Source organism: Terrapene carolina, unplaced genomic scaffold, assembly GCF_002925995.2.
Source record: "Terrapene carolina triunguis isolate 2854851 unplaced genomic scaffold, T_m_triunguis-2.0 Scaffold110, whole genome shotgun sequence".
Taxonomy (NCBI): Eukaryota; Metazoa; Chordata; order Testudines; family Emydidae; genus Terrapene; species Terrapene triunguis.
Window position 1 is genome coordinate 1,940,166 of NW_020664461.1, and position 18,323 is coordinate 1,958,488.

At 57.1% G+C, this 18,323-nt stretch overlaps 1 protein-coding gene across 1 annotated transcript; it reads right to left on the minus strand.

Annotated features, from left to right (window-relative positions):
- Positions 1-2,724: 2,724 nt before the first annotated feature.
- On the minus strand, positions 2,725-16,047 carry LURAP1 (leucine rich adaptor protein 1). The gene is made up of 2 exons (XM_024194314.2): positions 15,775-16,047; positions 2,725-4,680 (listed from the first exon to the last, which is right to left on the minus strand). The coding sequence occupies exons 1-2, from the start codon at positions 15,967-15,969 to the stop codon at positions 3,943-3,945; spliced, it is 933 nt and encodes a 310-aa protein (XP_024050082.1). The 5' UTR covers positions 15,970-16,047; the 3' UTR covers positions 2,725-3,942.
- Positions 16,048-18,323: the final 2,276 nt, after the last annotated feature.

An 18,323-nucleotide genomic window follows, 5' to 3' on the forward strand; every position in this document is an offset into this window, starting at 1 on the left:
GTCTTTTCTCTGCCACAGCGCTGGTCCCGGGCATGCGATACAGAAGGCTTCAGGACTGCCGGGTTTTGTCACTGTGGTTTCCCGAGACCAAGGCGGCCTTTCGGTCGCCCATCCCTCTCCCGTGAATTTCAGTTTTGTTCTGCTTTTGGCCAGGCAACGTACGATCCAGCCCTGGGCCTCCAGCCTGGCTGCTGTGGGGAAATAAGCGAGATGCGGATCAGCTGCATGGGGAAGATGCATTTTTTTTAACCACACACAAAAAAACCCCAAACCACCACAACTGAAAGTCAGGGCTCGGTAGAGAATGAACGTGAAGAGCGATATCCAAGGTGCAGCCGCTAAATCCTGTCGAGCTCAATGGAAGAGGAGTGAGAATTCCCAGTCATCAGGTGGTACCATCCCAGGCTGAGCACCTTAGGAACCTGGCAGTCCGGGTGCAATACGGGCACTGCCCCTTTATCTGCTTCTGGGGCATGGGGACAGCAGGCAGCCATTGCTCTCACAGATCCATGGGCTGAGCAGAAGCAGGTCTCGAGTGCGTTCATCGATCCCACCGCCCTTACATGGGCCAAGGAAGGGAAAATGCTACATTGGAACCCGCTTCTGCTTTTGCTCCAGGTGCTGAAATGTACACTGCCGGGATTCCCGTCCCTTACGCTTGCAGGGGGGCTGGAACAATTTGTATAGTGCAGGTGCTGAGAGCCATTGAACCAAACGGTCAACCCCGTATATCGTGGAAACCACTTCAAACCAGTTCCAGCACACTTGTGTTTACACTGACTCCCGTGGAAGTGCTCTGGATTTGCAGCAGCATCAGGGAAAGGGAATCAGGCCTGCGGGGTTCTTCTGGACTGCAATTCAGACCGTTGGGATGAACCTCCCAAGCCAAGCCACGCTCAGCACAGAAAGAGAAGGACAAAGAGCGGATACACCTGGGCAGAGGGTCTTTCTGCCTCGCCGATTGATTTGGTGTTCAGCGCCCGTCTGCACCAGAGGGGAGCCGCAACGGTTGGGCTGGGCTTGAAACAGTCACAAAGAGAGACCTACAGGGGGGTTAGACGGGCTCCTGTCTTCCCATTTGCCTCGCAGGTGATGGGCTGCCAGGTCCCCAACTTCTGGTTCTCCACCCCCGGGTTACGGTTGGGGCAGGTTTGCATCTCAAGATGGCATGGAAAGCTGTAGGCCAGCCAGTGTCCAGGCTCAACTTCTACCCAACACGGAGAGGCGTTTGGGAGCATAAAGAGAACTGGTTTTAAATGCAATTCCGATGGAAAGTGCCCACATAAAAAATGGTGCAAGGCAGCTCCTTGGATGGCTTCAGATTCGCCCTGATTGATTTTAATGACAACCAAGTTTTAATCACTTTTCTGCTTTCAGCCCTGGAATAAACCCACCCCGGCTCGGGAAGAACGAGCTGGATTCCATTCCGGCTCACGCATCATCTCACTAAGGTCCAGCAGCACAGTCTTTACCTCCAGGTGTACCAGGGCGAACACCTTAATCGCACCTGCTTACGTCTGCAGTACAACTCGGCTGAGCCAGCCAGACTGGAGGGGAGGGGAAGCTGGACATACAGATCCCCGGGCAAGGTTGGGGGCTGGGCAGTTACAAATTTGATCTGACCCGATACGCACTGGGGGGAATTCTGTGCTCTGCCAAGAGGTGCTGCCCAGAACCTGCTGCTCAGAGGGGTGTTCTGGAGACTTTAAAGCGACCTTTGCACCCCTGATCATAGAATATCAGGGTTGGAAGGGACCTCAGGTGGTCATCTAGTCCAACCCCCTGGCTCAAAGCAGGACCAATCCCCACCTAAATCATCCCAGCCAGGGCTTTGTCAAGCCTGACCTTAAAAACCTCTAAGGAAGGAGATTCCACCACCTCCCTAAGTAACCCATTCCAGTGCTTCACCACCCTCCTAGTGAAAAAGTTTTCCTAATATCCAACCTAGACCTCTCCCACTGCAACTTGAGACCATTACTCCTTGTTCTGTCACCAGGTACCACTGAGAACAGTCTAGATCCATCCTCTTTGCAACCCCCTTTCAGGTAGTTGAAAGCAGCTATCAAAGCCCACCTCATTCTTCTCTTCTGCAGACTAAATAATCCAAGTTCCCTCAGCCTCTCCTCATAAGGCATGTGCTCCAGCCCCCTAATCAATTTTGTTGCCCTTCGCTGGACTCTTTCCAATTTTTCCACATCCTTCTTGTAGTGTGGGGCCCAAAACTGGACACAGTACTCCAGATGAGGCCTCACCAATGTCGAATAGAGGGGAATGATCACGTCCCTCGATCTGCTGCCAATGCCCCTACTTATACAGCCCAAAATGCCGTTAGCCTTCTTGGCAACAAGGGCACACTGTCAACTCATATCCAGCTTCTCGTCCACTGTAACCCCTAGGTCCTTTTCTGCAGAACTGCCGTTTAGCCACTCGGTCCCTAGTCTGTAGCAGTGCATGGGATTCTTCCATCCCAAGTGCAGGACTCTGCCCTTGTCCTTGTTGAACCTCATCAGATTTCTTTTGGCCCAATCCTCCAATTTGTCTAGGTCCCTCTGTATCCCATCCCTACCCTCCAGTGTATCTACCACTCCTCCCAGTTTAGTGTCATCTCCTCGTAAGTCATGTGTCCCAGCCCCCCAATCATTTTCGTTGCCCTCCTCTGGACTTTCTCCAATTTATCCATATCCCTTCTGTAGTGTGGGGACCAAAACTGGACGCAATACTCCAGATGTGGCCTCACCAGTGCCGAATAGAGGGGAATAATCACTTCCCTTGATCTGCTGGCAATGCTCCTAATGTGCCGGGCTGCATTAGTATCCTGGACTGGTCTAGGGCCCCTATAACATAGGCAGCCCTGGGGGCCGGTCTAAGTTACAGCACTCTCCCCAGGCTGTCCCATGGTCTGCAGCACTGCCTAGAATCCACCCCCAAACTCCACCCTGAGCCCCACACCCAGCCTGCCCCCTGCTCCAGGGCTCACAGCAGAGCCCTACGGTTGTTCTCCACAGCGCCTGCCCCCGGGGCAATCCCCACCTGACTGCAACTGGGGCTTTTAGGGGCCCTGGAGGCCACCCCAGCCCTCTCACCTGGTTTCGAGGGGTGGGAGTGGGGGGGGATGAGGATAGGAGCGGGGTGGGGCAGCAGGCGTAGAAAAGGAAAGTGTAGAAGCTCTAGAAACAACCCGGGTGCGTTGGTGAAACAAGGGGCTCGCTCTCTACAACCACTCCGCTGTCCTGGCCCGATCCTCCAGCGACATCCCAGCCCGGCCGTGGCAGAGGCTGCGATGCCCCAAGTGCTAACACGCCCCACTCCAACAGGCTCTGTTCGGTCGGGCCTCCATGCTCCCAGGGCCGGGTCTCTGTCTGCCTCCTGTGCGGCACCACTGGCACGTCAATAAGCGCCTGCTCCGGCCAGGTAGGTAGCGTATCGGGCCCATTTTGCAGAAGGGTAAACTGAGGCATGGCAAAGTTAAGGGGCTAAGCCAGGAATAGACTCATGCTCTAATCACTCCACCACCCTCCCCTCCTTGAACCCAGGGTGACGGCTGACTGCAGGATCGAACCAGCGGAGAAGTGCTCTCTATCCTGCGCTAGCATCTGCACTAATAAAAGGGGGGGTGAGCCCGAAGTGCCTTTATGGGAGGTGCAGCCTTGCTCCTCCTGTTACCTCCCTAGTGTGATCACCCCTCTCCGAGCCCTCACTATTCAGGATAAGTCCAGCGCCACTGTCCGGCATCGCGCAGGTCCCACGCCGACCCCGAGGGAAATGTGACATTGCATAGGGGGCGGCGTGGAGCGCTCCGCAGGCTGTTCCCACCAACGCTCATGGGGAATTTCAAGGAAGCCCAATGCAGCCAGTTTGGTCTCCCGCTCCGTACGCCGAGTGCTCATCTGGGCGGGCGGGCGGGCGATTCCATGCAGCCCCTCGCAAGCTGGGTTCCAGGGGCTACAAGAACGTCACGTCGTCCTGCGACTGCACCCAGCGCCAGTGGGCATCGTACTCCAGGTGGAGTTTGCCGTTGAGCTTGCAGGGCTCAAAGTCGACTTGGCCGTTCCTCCAGGCCGTCCGGGCCGGGCTGCCCTTGCTCAGCCTCTCCCCCGGGGCCTCTTTACTGGCTTCCAAAGCAGGAGCCTGTCTGCCCAAGAAGCCGTTGGCCACCTGGGGCTGCTGAGGGCCAGCGGGCTGCTTCGCTGCTCTGGCTGGGTCCCTGGTGCTCTGCTCCTGGGCAGGCCGGGCCGAGGAATGGTCCATCCGGAGCCACTCCTGGTCCGCTTTGCATTTGTCCTGCAGGCTGCCTGGCTTACCGGGCAGACTCCTGTCTGGGTCGCTCCTGGCCCAGTCCTGCTCCAGCCTGGCCGGTGGGATGCCCGGTCTGCCCGGCGTGGAGGACAGGACGGGCTCCATGGCACCATGGCAGTACTCGTCCATCTCGTCAGCCAGCGTGTCCAGGTAGCTGCCGACGGAGATGCTGTCCAGCTTCTCACTGGGGTCCTGCAGGCTGGTCCAGCTGCCCCGGCGCGAGGTCTCCTGGCTCTCCACCAAGCTGTACTGGCTGCTGGCCAAGCTGCTGCAGTGGCTGGTCAGGGTCCCCTTCTCCTCCAGGAGCCACTTCACGGCCTCGATGCCCTCGTTCACCACCACCAGCTGCTGCAGGATCTTGACGTCAATGGCTCGCAGGTAGGCCTGGGTGGGGAGACAAAGGGCACACGGGTCAGCCTATTCCCCGGCGTCTCCCCGAGGGCGTTCGCTGGGAGATCCAACCCCTCGCTACGAAATTAGAGCAAAACATTACAGGCCTCCGGATGCTAGGCGGGGATGTGCCCCAGGCAGAGAACGGAAGAGACGGAGGTGCCACCAAAGCCCCTCCAGTGGCAGGGAATGGATTGACAACGTGCCAGCCTCGTGGGGGCCCACAGACTCCCCTCCTGACCTTCTCTGCTACCGTCCACTGGTCCCACTCGGCCTCTTGCTCACCTCGGCGTGAGCCGGGTGCCGCTTGACTGGGGCTACACGGCTGTCCAGACAGGGTGAGCACGAGGCGGGGCAGCCCTCGCATCGACCCCGTGTCGAGGGTATCCTCCGTGCCACGCAAGGCACAAGGAAAGACACTCCCTGCCCCTGAGAGCTTATCGACAGAGACGGCCCACCGAAAGCCACGTAGTCCTGCTGTGCCTCAGTTTCCCATCTCTACAAAGGGGATAACAGCATGGCCCTACCTCACAGGGCTGTTGGGGTGGGGGGGGGGAGGGGAACAAATCCATCACAGGCTGAGAGGCACTCAGATATGCCGGGGATGGGAGCCATAGATACACAGAGCAGCTAAATCTATCTCCGCCCGCTCCTCTCGAATCCACAGGCAATTCAGCCGCTCCAGCCCCAGCAGAGCTGGCAGGACAGTGCGGAGACTGGCCCAGCCTGTTGGAACTGGCAAGCCCCCAGGCGCCTTGCCAGACCCGGCAGGTTCCTACAAATCACCACCTCCTCTGGCCTCCCTGGACAAGTCTGCTTTGACACTGGAGGGGTCTCCCTGAAAGCGGGGGACGGGGAGTGCTGGAGTGGTTCTTTTCACACCCCAGAGCAGAACTTAGAGCAGCTCAAAGGCTGCTCTAACCTACCCTGGAGGATCTGAGAACATTGGAAGCGCAAGGGGATCATAGAGCCACCCTTCCCCCGCCATTCCTACGCTTATGGTGGGGATGGGGTAACAGACAACTGGGCCTTTGGAGGTACTTTTGGATGGGGGCTCGAAGATCAACCAAGGTTTCTTAGCACTGGCCTGGGCCTAGTGAGCTCAAGCCCTTTTCCCCACAATCCCAAAGGGCAGCCGCACCCTGCCTCCTCCTGCTCATCGAATCGCCACCCCTAGGGCCAAATTCGGCTCTGTGACTCTGGTGTAACTGCACCAGGCGGAGTCACTCCAGATTTACCCTGGTGGGACTCAGGCGTATAATGCCGCTCAGACACGCTAGGCTCCTCCCTCCCCCGAACCACTCATGACATCCCACATCTCAACTGGGAGAGGGGCGGGGACTTACGGGCCCGGGAAAGACGCAGCTTGGCGGCCCTGTGTAGCAGGGCGGGTGGGAGGGGAGTGTGGGCTCTCCCCAGCCCAGATGGTCACAGACCAGAAAATAAATGCACGGACGGTCAGCTTCCCTTTGGGTGCAGCTGGAGTTACAAGAGAGAAGCCGGGCGGCGAGGCGGCCTTGCAGGAGCTGACAGATAAATAACTGTGTGCAGTGATGCTGGAGGTAGGGGGGATTGTTTGCATCCCACCCCCACCCAGATCTGGATCAACCCCAGTGGCCAGCTGGCAGGCTCTGCCATCTGCCAGGGAGGGATAGCTCAGTGGTTTGAGCATTGGCCTGCTAAACCCAGGGTTGTGAGTTCAATCCTTGAGGGGGCCAGTTAGGGATCTGGGGTAAAAATCTTTCTGGGGATTGGTTCCGCGTTGAGCAGGGGTTGGACTAGATGACCTCCTGAGGTCCCTTCCAACCCTGATATTCTATGATTCTATCCCCGGAGCACTACGTGAAACCGCTGGCCCGTCCCCCTTGTCTGACACTGCCCAGCGCCGGACTGGCTTTCCGGGAGATGCGCAGACTGGAGGGGGCGCTCAGAGACTGCAGAGATGGAGGCCGGCGTGGGAGCTAGATGGATAGAGTCAGATGGGTAGCAGACAATTGCACACAGGACCCGCTGCAGCTTTGAGGCCCGGGGCTTGATTCCCCCGCTGCTCTGAGCGTGGAACACGTCCAGCTGATTCAACTGGGAACGCTGGCCCAGCCCAAACCCCTCTTTGGCAGGGGGGAGGCGTCTTCCACTGTTTCTTTGGGCAGCAGCTCGGGTGAAAGCAGCACCCCCCCCCTCCATGGGGCCAGCTAGTCAGGGCACAGGAGGGGGTGAGGGGCGACCCCTGGGTTAATCCTCTGGCGAAGAAAAGCCCCATCAAGTTCTCAAGTTCCCGTCCTTGGGCGACCAGAGACCCCAGTCCCCTAGCAGAGGGGGGGGGGGGGGCTCATCACTGAAGGGCGCTGGGATCACATGCACACCCCAGGCACCATCCCTCCGTGCCCAGGCCCTGGCACGATGGCAGGGTGCTGCCTAGCCCCCGCCAGCTTATTAGCTTTATTTACCTCCTGTCCTCACCCGCCGCAGGAGGGTGCAACGCTTTGGTCACTTCCATGGTCTTGGCTGGTGCAAGTGGGCTGTAATGTAACAGCAGGAATAGCTTCCTCCAAGCAGCAGGTGGGGGGCATGGGCACGCGTGTCTGTCCCTACCGTCGCCTGCTGGAGGGGACAGCCCTGCTGTGTGGGGGGGAGGGCGGGGGGCGCCTGTCTGTCCCTCTGTCCCTACCACCCCCTGCTAGAGGGGACAGCCCTGCTGTGTGTGTGTGGGGGGGGAGGTTTGTCTGTCTATCCATCCCCCCTCCCCCCCCCCCCCCCCCGGAGGGGATAGCCCTGCTCTGTATGTGTGTGTGGGGGGGGGTCCTGTCTATCTGTCCCTACTGCCCCCTGCTGGAGTGGACAGCTCTGGTCTGTAGGGGGAAAGGGGGGATGACATTTTAACTAGCTCCTTCAACTTCCAACAGCGTACGGGAGGGAGGCTTGGGGAGGGGGGAGCAGAGGTATGACCCAGAGGACGTGACAAGGGCGAGGCGGGGGCTGGGGGAGCGCACGCCCTGCTATTTGAAACGGCGTGCTTTGAATCGCTGAGTCGGGCCCGGCCCGCTGCAGTATCAACCGTTGCTAAAACATCTGGTTCGCTAACAGAAATCCCGTCCTGCCAAGACATTCCTGTCCGTACGCGCCGCTCCCTGCCAAAGGCGGCTCTGCTTCCCCAGCGTGGGCCGGAAACCCGCAGCCGGGCAAGGGGAGGGGAGGGGGTTAAAGCAACGCTAGAAGAGGTCTGGGGCGGGGGAGGGCTGATTTCGGAGGCCTGCTTGGAAGATCAAAGCATGCTGGGTACGGCCGAGCACGGACCAAAGCTGGACACGTCCCGGAGGGGCGTGAGTGCCGCGGCAGGAGAGGAATTGTAGCTAAGGATGAAATCAGGCCTGGGCACATATCCTCCCACTGGGACCTAGCACCCCTAAAGCAGTGCTTCTCAACCTCTATCACTGTGGGGTGCGTACGTTACATGGGCTGCAGGTTGAGAACCACAGCGCCCCCCGCAAAGCCCCCCCACAGTCCCCTATGCCCAGCACCCCCCGCAGAGCGGGGCCAGGAGCAGAGGCCTGGGCAGGGGGCCTGGCAGCCGGACCCCGCACCCCGGAGCCAGGCAGCCAGACCCCGAAGCCCACCACGCGGGGCCAGGCAGCCTAAAACCTGGGGGTACTTTAGCACCCCCCCAAAAACCCCTACTACCCGCTGCCCCCACCCCCTCACTGCCCAGAGCATCCCCCCTCCCCACAAACCTGCCCAGAAACCCACTCTCCCGCACCCTGCCCCCCTGCTGCACTCACCCGCCCCCTGCTGGCAGGAGCGCTCCAGCAGGCTGCCAGACACTGTCGCCCCCTCAGCCAGCCCCGCCCCCTTTCAGATCACAGTGGCAAATTTTGAATTTTTTTTTAGCACACAGCTGGGCGACAGCTGTGTGCTAATTGGGCCGCCTGCAACCCCAGGCTGAGAACCACTGCCCTAAAGGGACGGGTGGAAACCCCACCACGCAGACTAAAACTCCCCTCTCCCCTGCTGCCTACCACAAGCTAGACCACGGTGAGGCGAGCGGCGTGCTGGACTGCGGCTAGCCATCATTCCCCTGTCTCCGGGTCCTTCCCACAGCTACCCGTATCCACCTGGTGGCTCTCGGCTTCTCCTTAGATTGTAAGGTCCTTGGGGCAGGGACTGGCTCCTTGGACAGCCCAGGCACAATAATGATCATCGGCGTGTTTGGAACCAGGCCGCACAGGGATTCGGTGAACCGTCTGGAAGGGACAATCCTGCGTTGGGACCGGGCCGATGAGCTAACGCAGGGCTTCCCAAATGCAGCCGTGCACTGGCACAAGATGCTCTGATGCCCTTCAACGGGAGTGGGGCCCGGGGCCAGCTACCCCGTTCCACGGTATGGCCCATTTAAGGACACAGGTGCTCAAGGGAGCAGCAGACTAGCTGGGGAATGGGGCCAGGTGTTAATCTGGGAGCTACCTCCGGAGCAGGATAAAACCCAGCAGTTAGGGGCCTCCCAGGAGGCGAGAGAGCGCACCTCGGGGTGGAGAACGACGGGCGGGGGAGCACTGGGCTGGGGAAGCCTGTCTGCATCACTGCACAGTAGCACAAAGCAGGGCCGGGGAATCCCTTGGCCAAGAGGAAGGAGTTGTGAGTCCGGAGACCTGTGGGAAAGCCATTCCCAAGAGGCCAGGGGCCGCGGTGGGACTGCCAGGGCCCCCTGGCTCCGGGGGAACGGAGAACCTACAGCCTTGGAATGAGGGGGAATTGGAGCTGAAGCTGCCTGGGGACCGGGGAAAGCACCGCCCCCTTCTAGCCTAAACTCCCCACCTTTCAACCCCTCCCTTTAGCCCTCCCTGCCCCATTACACAACACACACACCCCCAGCGCCCTCTGCTCTCCAGCCAGACCCAGCCCTCATTAGATCAGGGGGAGAGGAAATGGTTTTCCCCAAATCACAAAACTTTTGGGACTTCAAAAACTTTCCTGTTCTCCATCGGCACAAACCGGAGCCCCCCGCCCCGAACAGCCAGTCTCCAGGGCAATCACTGGGCTGAGCAAGACCTGGATCGGGCTATTGGCGATTCCAGGGCAGGCCTTTCTCAGTCTCGCCTGTCAAAGCCGTTCCACTTGGTATGTATAATATTCACTGGGCAGGGTCTTGAACCTGGCTCGCCCACATCCCAGCCAACTGCCATGGCTAGCAGGCTTATGGGGGGTGGGGGGGTTGACCAGAAACGCCACCCTGGCCCCAAGGAATCTCTCTCAATGCAAGGTTCGCGAAACTGGCACATTCCTGCAAAAAGTTTTGGTTTTGACAAATCCAAAAAAAGTGGGGTCAAAAAATTCCCAACTCGCCCTAAGCCTCACGTCCTCCAACCCTCCCACCTCGCTTCTCTTCTCAGTTCCCCCCAGATCCATCTCCACCAGCCCACTTCAAAACATACCGATCTAGGAGTATCCCTATGGAGGCCTAAAAGAAACAGGCACTAAAAGGAGATGTTTGCATGTTGCCCTTCAGCGATCCATTATTTCAGCAGGTGGGATGTGAGCCAATCAAGTTTGGGAACTGCTGACCTAATGCACCTTTTCCCCCCCTCTCTGGGCACATCTACCCTGTAAAGAAAAATCCCATGGCGCCGCATCTCAGACTCGGGCTCACGGGGCTGCAGGACTAAAAATAGTAGTGTAGACATACCGGCTTAGGCTGGAGCCCGGGCTCCAAGACCCTCCCCAGGTTTCAGAACCCAGGCCGGGATGTCCACACTGCTATTTTTAGCCTGGTAGCTCATGTCCTGAAACTGACCTGGGCTCTGAGACTTGGCACTACAGTGGATTTTCTATCCAGTGTAGACGTAACCACTGACTCCATGTTTACCATCCTCCTTCCCCGCTCATTCCTCACTGCCTCCCCACAAGAGCGGCCTAAGACTCGTGCCCACACCTGGGACCATAACCTCTGCCCACAAGCCAACTGTGGTCGCATCCTGGCGACAGAGTGACCCCCCCTCGTCTCCAGCCGGTGAGTTTAGCCACATGGCTGCTACCCTACTCATGTCAACCTCAGCTCCGGTAAGAGGAGAATGGGGGGCGAGGGGAATCCGGTAGGAAATATCCGGCTAGAGTTTCCTTTGAGCACTCAATACGACTGGTCTGGGGCTGCACGTTCCAAGCGGTGATGGAATGACTTATCAGTGAGCTTGCGCTTGACCCCCCAGGGCCTGTCTTGACAGACCTCAGCAAGGGGAAGTAACAGATGGAGGAATCAGGGGTAAGGAAACATTGTCCAGGAAGTGTTCACAGGCCTCAGGAAAACACAGAACAAATGGCCTCGCCACACGTCTCCAGCACATTACACACAACGCCTGTTGTTTTCTTTAAAAGACTCACAGCAGGTGTTCTTTAAAGAGCCGCTGCTGTCATACAGCCGTATTTCCAAAATGCGGGGTGAATGGAGGGCTAGCAGAGGCGGGGAGGGGCACAGCAGGACCCCTTTACTGATCCCCAGAGTCTCAGCTGGTACTTGAAACGCAAAGTCTCTAGCTGCGATGGTGGTGAAGACCACTCTTCCAATGTGAGCCAAGTGTAACCGCTGCAGTGATGTTTGCAGCTAGCCGGACACACTGGCTCCCAGAGGTGTGAACTGCGCCCCGTGCTGGTCCTTTACATGTCAACATTGCTAACGATGTCTCTGCTCATCAGGGCATGCGAGGAAGGGTCAGATGCTGAAGATCTACACCAATCTTTCCCGAAGTGGAGGAGTGCAGTGGCAGGGTTAGGGACTAAATGAATCCCTGTCTTCGAACTTGCCTCTCCAGTTTTGGTTCCAGTTTGGACCAAGCACCAGATTCGATACAGTCTGGATTAAGAGACAGCTGGGATTTTTAGCTTGAAAAGGTGCCAAGCGCTAGTTGATCTGCCAAGGTGCCCAGCATTCCAGATCTATTTGCCATAGGTGCCGAACAAGAGCATGTTGATTCTTCGGCCCGGCCCCTGAATCCTCACCCTAATCCAACTCCCCCCTCGGCCCAGCTTTGGTCTCTAACAACCAAGTGAAGCAAAACATCCCCCAGGGGGTTATTTCGAAGTGTGGCAGAATGCTTTTGAACATCAGCTGCCAGGTATCAATAGCTCCTTTGATGAATTCCCAGAGGGGAGGGGGATTAATCTATTGACGTTTTCATCTGTGATTTGGCTGTCACATGATCCACGCCGCGAAGAAATCAAACTAAAGAGCTTGGGAAAACGGAGTATGCACAGAGCCCATGTACACAGTGGATCTCAGCAGATTTAAAAGAAGGGAGTTGACCCTTATATGGATCTGGACAACAGCCACAGTTAGATCAGGCAGAATAAAAAATTACAAGGGTCAAGACAGGGCTATAAACCAGTTCCCTGCTTTACTCCAGATTCATTTCCTCTCCCTGTGTCTCAGTACTCTGCCTGTAAAATGGGTAGAACAATTGCCCTACCTCACAGGGGGGCTGTGAAGCGAGGTAAGATTCTAGACCTAGATCGTGCCGCAATGGGGAGCTAGGGAAGTACCAACGGTAGCCAGAATCCCGCTATGTTTATGCATGAGAAACAGGCAATGAAACGAACTGGAAATGAAACGTGAAACTGACCAGTTGGTAAACAGCCGCAATGGTGAAAAATAGGTTTTTAAATAGATCTCCATGCTCATGATCCAAGGCGCCATCAGCAACACAGATGAGGAAATTGGTTTGTCAACATAGCAGGGCTTTTGTTGATGGTGCCTCTTTAAGAGGAACCAGTGGTTTGAAGCAAGCTCAGCTGGGTTTCCCTGCGGTTGGAGGTACTTTGTCACTATCCCCAGCCATGCCCCCTCTGTCAGTGGCAGGGAAAGGACGCTAAATAGGCATGCGTTTTGAGCAGAAGGCTAAAAGCGGTTCAGAGCAGATGCAAAGCAACCAGGACGTGAAGCCAGTCGAATATAACAAAGGCGTGAAAGGTGAAAATATGCAGGTGTTCCCATAGTGCTTAAGATCCCTAGTCTCGCACCAAGAGCCTATTGTAGTAGGCACTGTGCAGAACCAGAGGTGTCCCTGCCCTGCCGGGGTACCTCGATCACCAGGGCGGTGGGATAGGTCAGTCCATGCAGCACATTCAGTGCTGGGTCTCTCCACTAGCAAGGATGTTTAAATGATACCATAATTCCCGTCACATCCTACCCAGGCAACAAGGACCCTCCACTGCTAAGCACATTGACACAACTGGCTCCCCCCCATTCCCTCAATCTTCCTACCCCATTTCAAACTCCCTGCTTTGGTTTGCAACTTTAACAAGAAGTGGAGAGCGGCGCTGATGTAGGGTGGCGGATTCTTCACAGCATCAAGGCAAGGCAAGATGTATTGACTCAGAGTTCCTGCTCTCTTAAAGCGACAGCACGTCTGTCCACCCAAACATGGCATGTGAAAGAGAATCAGTCAAGATCCAACAAACAGGCTCTAAGCATCCCTTGGTACAGCAGGGATGAATTTGGCCCGCTACATAAAAATCCTCCCACCTTACTAATAATACCTTAGATTTTTAAAGCTGAAAGGAGATTGTAAATTTTCCCCTGGTGGTTTCTTTTTAGGTCTCGTGTGCTAGCACAGGACTGAGGAGTTTGGGTTGGAGGCCATTTGGGGGAATGTTTAATACTGATCATTAGCGCTTGGGCCATTTTGGATCCAAATCCCAAGTTTCCCCAGAGATCAATGAAAGGGAGAGGTTTCAAATTCAGGTTTCCAGTTCAAGCTCGCATCTGCTAATATACTAAACATACATCGCCGTTATCGCAAGGCACTTCAGAAACCTGGGGCCAGAAAACTCCCCTCACATGCAGCTGCTTCTGGGGTGGAGAGCGGCAGCCAGACATCTTCCAACAGGAGTATTTCTCCCAGGCAGCACATTTTAATCCCAGGGTTAGTACTTTGGAAGGGAGACCGCTCTGGATGCTGCAGGAAGTGGCTGTGGTAGGGACTCTTTTTCCTTCTATGCGAGTGCTGAGCCGATGCCCTTGCACGGCGGTGGGGGTCAGTGCGTTGTTGGAAATAGCATCTAACCGATGAGATCCTAACCCCTTGTAATCATTAAAGAACTTCCACTAGAGTAAGGGGGTTGGAAATTGGCCGGTTCACGGCACCCAAAGTGGATCATTCACCCTCTCCCTCTCTAACCTCCCCCCGCCGTTTCGACTGACTACAGTAACCGCTCTCGGTCTCCGAAGTCATCCTGTAGCGATGCTGTGAGTCAGTTGCCAGCTGCTGCATGCCAGCTGTTTCCTCTGCCTCAGGACACAGCTGACGACGCGGGAGGTAGAACAGACGCCAGCTCCCCCTTCCCAGAGCTAAGTAGGGTGAGAACCTCTATCGACAGCGAAAAGAAGCGACTCAGAAAAGCAGCCGATACGTGGAAGGAGAAAGGTTATTTCCACTAGCCCACTTCTCCGTCCCTAACGACATTTTAAAGATGATTCAGTCCTGACTGTTCTTTTGGGAAGAAAAACCTGCGTACCAAGTTTCGGCTGGACAATAATATTTTGCTCTTCTATGCCCTCTTCTCTTCGAGGATCTCAAAGCACTTTACACTCATGAGCCATGAGGTAGGGGAATGTGACTACATCCATATGATAGCAGGGGAAACTGAGTCACAGGCAAGGTGAGAGACTTGTGCCTGAACAATTGGCAAGGGGCAAAGCCGGCAACAGGACCCACAAATCCTCTGCTTTAACACGAGCCACGGGTAGGAGTTGCAGGTGGGGAAACTGAGGCACAGAACGAGATGAAGTGACTTGTCCAAGAAATTCAGTGGAAGAGCCAGGAAAAGAATCCAGGTCTCCTGAATCCCAGCCCTGTGGTTTATCCACAAGACTTTCCTCCTTCCCGGAGGATAAGTTTTTAAATGGCCATGGTTAGATAGACAGACAGGGAGAGCAGCAATATCTATCCAGAGGCCCCTTTAAAATGTTTTGCTCTTGCGGCCACGCTCCCCAGCCCAATTATAGTGTTCATTTACCAACGTACCGATCAAATCAAACGCCATGGAATAAGCTGCTGCTGTGTGCTGATCCCCTTACGAAAGGCAGCTCCTACCCGTGCTCACGTCAGTGGCTCAGCTAATCAGAGCAGTTGGTGTTTCCATCCAAACGCCAGAAGGCACTAGTCTAGCTTGGGAGGGGGAGCCTGATCCTGAGAGGTGCTGAGCGCCAACAGAAATCCAGAGCGCTCAGCTCCGGTCAGGATCAGGCTCTGAGACCCAACGGCCATGTGTGATCAGCACAGGCTGGGTGGGCTGGGTAACAACCCCCGACCTCCTTCTGCCTTTCTGGGCCTGCAACTAAGCCAAGAGCTGAGAATTGCACCCGGGAGCTGGGAACTCCGGCCTGCGTCTGGCGTCTCCTCTAACGTCCCCAGGGGCCGAGCTTAGAACCAGGTTCTCCCCCACCCTAACAGACCTTCCCATTGAGCCTCTAGGGTCTAGAGAGGAGAAGGGCCCAGGCACCCCGGTGATGGGCACAGGAGATCAGTGACACACACCCCCCTCAGGGGGCAGACGTGGAATTTTTGTCCCCAAACTCCCCGTAGGGCAGAAAAGAGGGGAGGGTATTGCTCTAGGGGGCTGAGAGGCAGAAGAGGAGTGGGGGTGGTTGTGGCACCAAGGGGCAGAATAAGGGGGAGGCTGTGGCCCCAGGGGCAGAGTAGGGGGAGAAGGTGTCTGTGGCCCCAGGGGGAAGATGGGGGGCTGTGGGGGGAGAGAGATGGGAAGGGACATTTAGACCCTAGAGGGTGGGGGGAAGAGATGGGGGGACTGTAGCCCAAGGAGGCAGATGGGGGGGGATGGGGAGGGAGATTGGGGCCCCAGGGGTGGGGGGGAAGGTATGGGGGGACTGTAGCCCTGGGGGCAGGAGGGGAAAATGGGAAGGAAGGTTGGCACCCCAGGGGATGGGGAGGGAGATGAGGGACAGGCAGGAGGGAGTTGGGGGCTGTGGCCCCCCAAGGGGCAGGAGGAGGGAATGAGGAGGGAGATTGGGGCCCCAGGGGAGGGGGGGGATTGGGGGGCTGTGGCCCCCCAGCGGGCAGGCCAGGAAGGGCCAGTCACACTCACCAGTTCCAGCTTCAGTGCCTTGATCTTCCCGGCCAGCCCCCGGCGCTGTCCCCGGGCCGGGCTCTCCCGGAGCAGCGCGGCGGCCGGGTCCTCCCGGAGCCAGCGCACCAGCCCCTCGGGGGCCCGCCGCCCCACCTTGCTCTCCAGCTCCTTCAGGTCGGGGGGCAGCGGCTCGCCGCAGCCCGGCCCCTCCATCCCGTACGCGGCAGGGCCGAGCGAACCCCCGGCGGGGAGCCCCCCCGGACCCTCCCGGGCTCAGCAGGGGGGCAGCCCCCGGGCGCCCCTCATCGCACCCGGGGGCTCCCCCCAGCTCCTGCCCCCGACGGCTGGGGCGGCTTTAATGCAGCCTCCGCCCCACGCAGGATCCCCCCCCCCACACTGCGGGTGCAAAGGCAGGTGGGGGCCCTGCAGCCGGGCTCCCCGCTCCAGGCAGCTCCCGGGGCGCCCTCGCCCCCGGGCAGATCCAGCCCCGGCCTCGCCTCTTCCACCTGCCCGACTGCAACCAGCCCGGCCGCTGCGAAGGGCTCGCTACACGCCCGCGGCCGTAAGGCACCGTGTGCAGGCGCAGCTGCCGTATGTCTCCGAGTGGAGAGCAAGCGAAAAGAGGGGGCGGGGCGGAGCCCGCCGCGGACCAATCCTTGGCGCAGTGGAGGAATGGGGGGGAAAGCTAAAGGATGGGGGCACCTCAGAGCTGGCACCTCTTCATCCCCGCGGCCGGGAAGGCTTCACAAAGATCAGGTCTGTTAGCCCCAGCGAGGGAGGGAAATGTTTGCCGGCCTCTTGGGGTATTTGCGTGCCTTGGGACTGGATCTAGGGGGGCTGCCGCACCCCCTGGCTTGAAGTGGTTTCCATCATCTACAGGGTTTACAGTTTGGTTCAGTGGCTCTCGGCACCCCCACTATGCAAATTGTCCCATCACCCCTGTCTGCCAGCCAGAGGAAGGCTGGGCCAATGGGCAGGGCATTCGCCTAGCGCTTGGCAGACCTGGGGTCAAGTCCCTGTTCTATCACCAGCTTCCTGGGTGACCTACGCACGCTCTGTAGGCGCAGGTCCTCGCAGGTATTGGGCTGGCAGCTGCCCGTCTCAACAGGCAGTGGTGTGGGTGCCACTGCGCCTCCATTACCATGTCCTGCTGCAGCGTCTCCATCTTGAACAAGGCGACGGATGGTCACACCTGAACTTTCAGCACATACACCTAGGTGGGGAAAAAGAGAGACAGAGGCTCGCCTTAGGACATAAAGACCCCCCTTGGCAGTACCAAGGGCCCCATTTGGAAGCCAGCCCAGCTGCAGGAGATGCCAGAGGGCAGAGCTTTCTCTGCAGCGGATTTGGGCCTGGGTTTTCTCCCCAGCCTTCGTTCAGCCAAGAACCAGCTGCAAAGCATCAGTGCCAGCTGGAGTTACGCCTGTGTGGCTGTTGTTGTTCATTCCAGTGTCCCACACGTGGTGAGCGGTGGGGTTCCTGGTTTAGTCACACACACACACCCCCGCCTGACCCCTGGCAGATTGTGCTGGGTTACGTTTACCAGTAGCAGTCCTTACATGCCTGGCCTGACCTACGGCCCAAGGTATGTAGGCTCCTAACTTCCACTGATTTGAAGAGCTGCGCCTTAGTCTCTTCTGGTTCCCCCTGTACAGTGGGGATAATCTCACTTCCCTTCGGCACAGGGGTGTTGTAAGGATAAATCCATGGTGATTTAAGTGCCTTGCCCACGGTCGCCCTGCAAACCAGTGTCAGAGCTGGGGTAGCGCTTAGAAGTCCCTGCCTTGGTGTTGGAACTCCAGGTTTGGAATGTCTCGTCATAGGCGATCAGATGCTGTCCAGATCCCACATTTTGGACGAGGCTTTTCCCAGACAATGTTGTTGCCGCTCACAGGATTCCAGGAGGAGACAGAAAATAAAACCCTAAACAGAATAGAAAAGGCAAAAAATGGCCTGGCGTGCATTGAACCCCCCGGGACATGCTTTGGTGCTTAGCAGTTGTGATCGATCCCTTCTAAAGGCAACATGGGGAAGAGATTTCTGAGAGGAGACACTCCCGCTATCTAGCAGAAAAAGGCATAAGACAATCCAATGGCTGGAAACCGAAGCTAGACAAATAATTAGCAATAATTATTAACAGGGAGGGTAATTAACCATTGGAACAACTCACCTAGGGGTGTACTGGATGCTTCATCCCTTCAGATCTTTAAATCAAGACCAGGTGTCTTGCTAAAATTCGTGCTCTAGCTCAATCAAACAATTTGGGCTTGATGTTGCAAGCGCTGGATGAAGTTCTCTGGCCTGTCTTATACAGGAGGTCAGAGTAGATGGTCACAATGGTCCTTTCTCACCTTAAAGCCAATGAATGAATCTATGAAATAGCATAGATTGGACATATAGGTGCTCTCTCTATCTGGCTGGTGATGCTTTTCCAAACAGTAAGGGGTGCTGCTAGCCTGTGCCAAAATTCCAGGCAGCTAATCCCATTCCAAAACCTGAAGGGTATTTCTAAGTCCCCCCTTCACCATGCTACCTAAGCATCATATCAATTCTGCCAGGCTAATATT